The sequence below is a fragment of the Austrofundulus limnaeus genome, unplaced genomic scaffold, assembly GCF_001266775.1.
Source record: "Austrofundulus limnaeus strain Quisiro unplaced genomic scaffold, Austrofundulus_limnaeus-1.0 Scaffold69, whole genome shotgun sequence".
In the NCBI taxonomy this organism is placed as follows: domain Eukaryota; kingdom Metazoa; phylum Chordata; class Actinopteri; order Cyprinodontiformes; family Rivulidae; genus Austrofundulus; species Austrofundulus limnaeus.
This window is the reverse complement of record NW_013952471.1, coordinates 877,993-882,690: the sequence shown is the minus strand read 5'-3', so window position 1 is coordinate 882,690 and position 4,698 is coordinate 877,993. Positions and strand designations below refer to the sequence as shown.

Genomic DNA, 4,698 nt, shown 5'->3' with positions numbered 1-4,698 from the left:
CACTTTAAAATGATTTTCTTCTTATAAGTGTAAAAAATAAAATCAAAGACAAAGAAAAAACAATAGAAAAGTTTTTTTTTCACCAGGGTTACCTCTACATAGAGAAGGCTCCAAGCAGCAAAGCAGGGAAAGATAAGGCAGGACAGGAGAGAAGGAAAAAGTGTCTTACTCCTCCGAGAGCGGGGAAAAAAAACAACTTCTCCACTTCTCCTTCACTGCCTTCCAACTCACACTTAGTTCTACCCAGGCAAGGTCAAATCAAGTTTTTAGTTCCAAATACATTTACACAGTCCTTCTCTGCCATATAAAGTCATAATTTCTGTTTTCTTTTTTGTCCCTTTTGCTGGTTGCATGTGAGATACATCGTGCAACACTGCCCCAACATTTTCTGTTGGGACTGCTCCATTTACTTCATTTGAGTGTGCTTTCATAAGGTCTCTGACAATTCACTGAATTAAATATGAAATGAATACAAAGAACAAACTGAAGGCTCTGTTTGTATGTTTGTAAAATTAATTGGGCATAAACAGGCTTTTACGTCATTCACCAGATTTTTATGGTCTGATGCCATCTTCTACCTGCCAACTTACCTCTCAACCAAAACTAGAACCAACATGTAGATACATTGGATTATTGACAATATGTCTTGCATTATGCTAAAAACACACCTCTAGATGAACTTGGTCTAAATGTACCTGACATTTTTTAAATGTATCCTTCAGGATACATGGTGCCAGCCCCAGGGATACCCTCTCCAGAGTTCCCTCACACCCCTGGACCCTGAAGATACCAGAACAGCTGTGGAACTTAACAAACTGGTATGTATCCCAACCCCTCATGCCTGCTCACAAATCAGGTTGCAAATGGAAAGGCAGTCTTTTTAAACTTTGTGGCAACACTTGCAAGAGAGTATGTAGTAAACTGACAGTACAACCACAGCATCTCTTGATGTTTTTGTACAGATATCACAATAACACCCTACAGACCAGTTACACTTCCCCAGGTTCACACGTCTGTCAGTTGCAGAGCAAAGAAGCTCAAGTCAGAACCCACAAATAATAATAATAATAATAATAATAATAATAATAATAATAATTTTATTTACAATGCACCTTTCAGGACACCCAAGGACACTATACAGCAGAAGAACATCAGATAACATTCTGTAAAAACAAATACAGTCCAGTGCAAGGACAAACAGACACAAAATAAGAAAAATGGAAAGTACAAAAAACGGTTATGAAGAATAAGCTAAGCTAAAGAGGTGTGTTTTCAGAGCAGTCGTGGACCTGCCTGAACGCTTACTAGTACAAAGCTCTACCTATTTACACAAAGTTACTCCCTGGAGCTCAGTCCCCAGTTGAGCTGCCGCCCCTGAACCAACCAAACACACGTACTGACAGATCTGATAGATATTTAGAAGTCCAAGCCGGAACAGGACCAGTCGTTCCTGTTGGCTGGATCCAGCACAAGTTCTAATTCTTGGCCCTCTACATAAATGGATGTTGCTGTAAGTAAAATTAAGAATAGACTTAAAAGAAATGTCATGTGACTTCATGTTTGTTTGTGTTGGAGTAGATGGGACTGAAAATCCCCCTTGTTAGTGCACAGACTCTGGTTCCAAAATTACAACATGGCATCACAGTCGAGACACAGTCTATCAACATAATGTGTCTGTCAATGCAACATGTAAACAAACTTCAGACAAACTTTCAACAATCAGGCAGCAGGTGTGTGTTTGTTTGAGATCAAAGTGTGAACAACCAAGTTCAATAAATCAGTTTATAACACTGTAATAAACCACTGCTGTAAAATCAGCCAGTTTCACTTGTGCTTTGCTTTTATTGGAAAACAAAATTCACGTCTCTCCTTCAAAATGATTTTTTAAAGAAATATGTTTCAGTTTCTCCATGATTTATTTAAGTATTGCCCTTCTAACAATAGAACCAAACTAATCAAACAGTCACAATGATTGAAAAGCTGTAAACTGTTTGGTGTTGGGCTGTTATGAAAAATACATAAATACATTTTTTTATTGACTGGTTACCTCTTAAATGATGTTGACAATAACTGTAATAATAACAGTAATAACAGTATCATACCCACCTGCTGAAGGTTGCAGATCAGCAGAGCACCACAGTGAGTCCAAAGCAACTCTCTTTGGCTACAACTTCCAAAATGATTGACTGATGAACATGTCCATCCAAATGTATAGACTGTATTTGTTTTAATGATCTGGAGACTCTGATACAGATAGATAATACTCTGTGAGGAGGAAACTCTGCAGCTGAGACTTCACGCAAAAGTTTCTAAATAATGTTCTCTTCATTTTTGTCTCCAATACTAAACTGTTCTGACATATATCACTAAGAATAAACCAAAAACAAGCTTTTCTTTTAGAAGTAAGAATTTTTCCTTTTTTTCCTTTTTTCGGGGGGCGGGGACTATGCAAAATCGACTTTATTTAGCTATTTATATCGTAATAATGTCATTCCCTCATTAAACACATACCCAGAGCACTGCTTTGACTCTTTCATGCATGTTTGAGAAATCCTTGAATCTCATGTGGTAGCCATGTGGACCTGCCTGAACGTTTGCTAGTACAAAGCTCCACCTATTTACACAAAGATACTCCCTGGAGCTCAGTCGGCAGAGGCCAATTTCAAATGTTTAGATAGACTATGAAAAAAAACTTGATTTGAACAATGTGCCTGGAAAATACATAATACCTCCCACCCCTCAAAAATATTGAAACTCAAATTATTGAACATTTTTGCCCACTTAGGGCATTCTCTGAATGCTATCGGTACTGATAGTTTGCTACTGATAATACTTGCAGTACATAGTTATGTCACACAAATGCATCATCTCATCACATTTGATGTTGTTGATCCATCATTGTTTATATTGCTGTTTTTACAGATCCTGAGATTTATGGGTGAGTTAGATCTGAGCAGCTGGCAGGAACAGATGTTAGGGAATTATATAGTGGAGAAGGGCCAGAAACAGCCAGCCCTGAGGGATGAGATCCTGGCCCAGTTGGTTTACTATACATGGGGCAAACAAGATGAACAGGACAGTCTGAGGGGGTGGTTTCTGCTGGCCTGCTGCCTCAGTGCCTTCACACCATCGCCAACACTGGAAAAACCACTGCTGAAGTAAGTTTAGTTACCTTTTACTGTCCAACACTTGATACCTTTTTCACTCTATCCAAAGTTTTAAAACGTGACATATTGAAACTAAAATAAAACATTTGTGTTGATATATCTTTAGAGCTATTACTGGTAAAAAAAAATGCGTAAAGTTTTAATTTTCTGAATATCTTTTTAAATCAGCTGTGACATCGGTTACAGAGCATGGAGTATGCGCTCAAGGTCTTGGATTTAGTTTGAATGTGTTTCAGCATTGTTGTATTGTAAACCCCTCACATTTACAGCACCCCTTAATGGTTGACATTTATTTTTTAAAAAGTTAGAAAGGCATTGTAAAGTTTTCCACATATTACTGATATGTTTAAAAAACATATCAGTAATAACTGATATGTTTTTTACCTGAGATATTCTAAACAAATCATTTTGTTGCACTTGAACATAACATGCTCATTTTATTATCATTTTTTCATCAGTTTGCCCTCTCTCAGCTGTTTTTATGCTTCCGGATAATCATGAAGCTCTAATATATTATTCAGTTTTTCTTTTTCCTTTTTTTCTTACATAAATAAAACTAATTCTTCAGCCCAATCTAATAGAAGCTTTGGACAATTACAGTACATAAAGCAGTAGCTACAGCTTACGTATGCAGCATAAAAATACTCACAAATGTCCACCAGTAAAGGGTCATGTCTGTATTGATTGCAAACTTTAGCATGTAATTTCTAAACTTTAAGACTTAATATCAGAATTTAACATATGGTAATTCCCTAAAGTGACTGACAACAACTGTCAGTTCAAGACAAATATACAATTACTGCCCAAAAATTAAGATAAAAATATTTTGGCTTGTAAATTCTTAAATTTTAGGCTCTATTAACAAGGACTTTACATCATTTTAATGAGTGAAATTTACAAGATTTTGTTTTCAATGTAAGCTTGCTATGACAATGTAATGTTATCTATGCATATTGACAAAATGTACAAAACCTTTAAACAGTATCTACTCAAAGTGCTCAAACTTGATCAGTGTAAAACTTATTATATAGCGCCTGGAGTAGTAACCAACAAAAGGTTTTCAAGAAAATAGTTTTTAATGACCAAGTTAGGTTTACTCTCATTTTACTAGTTTGCTATTAAAATTTAGAAATGGATGTTTTTATGGTAAACTAACCTTGAAGCTTTATTAGGAGTTTGAAGAGACTGAAAGGCTTTAAGATTATGACTCACAACCTCACAAACCTGCAGTTTGCCAGGTCCTTGGGCATACATGTCACCTTGTAGGGATTATTTGTAAGTTATAAGGATTTTGCGTCATTTTGCAGGTATACGGACGTATCAATAGCAATCTCACTGATTTTTTCAAGTCTTTTGGATTTTTTCAAAACTCATTTTCAAATTTATCTAACATGTCAGAGCCTGTAGGATGATTTAAAAAATAATAAATAACACCAAACAGCCATTTTCCAGCCTGTTCTGCCGCTGGAAATAGGTTTTGAACTTTTCTGCTCTCCTTTCCTCCTGCTTCTCAGCAGGCACTTTCATGCCC

General features: G+C 36.3%; 1 protein-coding gene across 1 annotated transcript in view; it reads left to right on the top strand.

Moving 5' to 3' along the window:
• Positions 1-4,698, top strand: part of myo15b (myosin XVB) — a gene marked incomplete in the record, with an annotated part of 164,390 nt that overhangs the window by 93,146 nt on the left and 66,546 nt on the right. Inside the window, 2 exon segments of the mRNA XM_014010452.1 lie at positions 723-818; positions 2,923-3,158. Of these exon segments, the coding sequence (XP_013865906.1) occupies positions 723-818; positions 2,923-3,158 (332 nt within the window).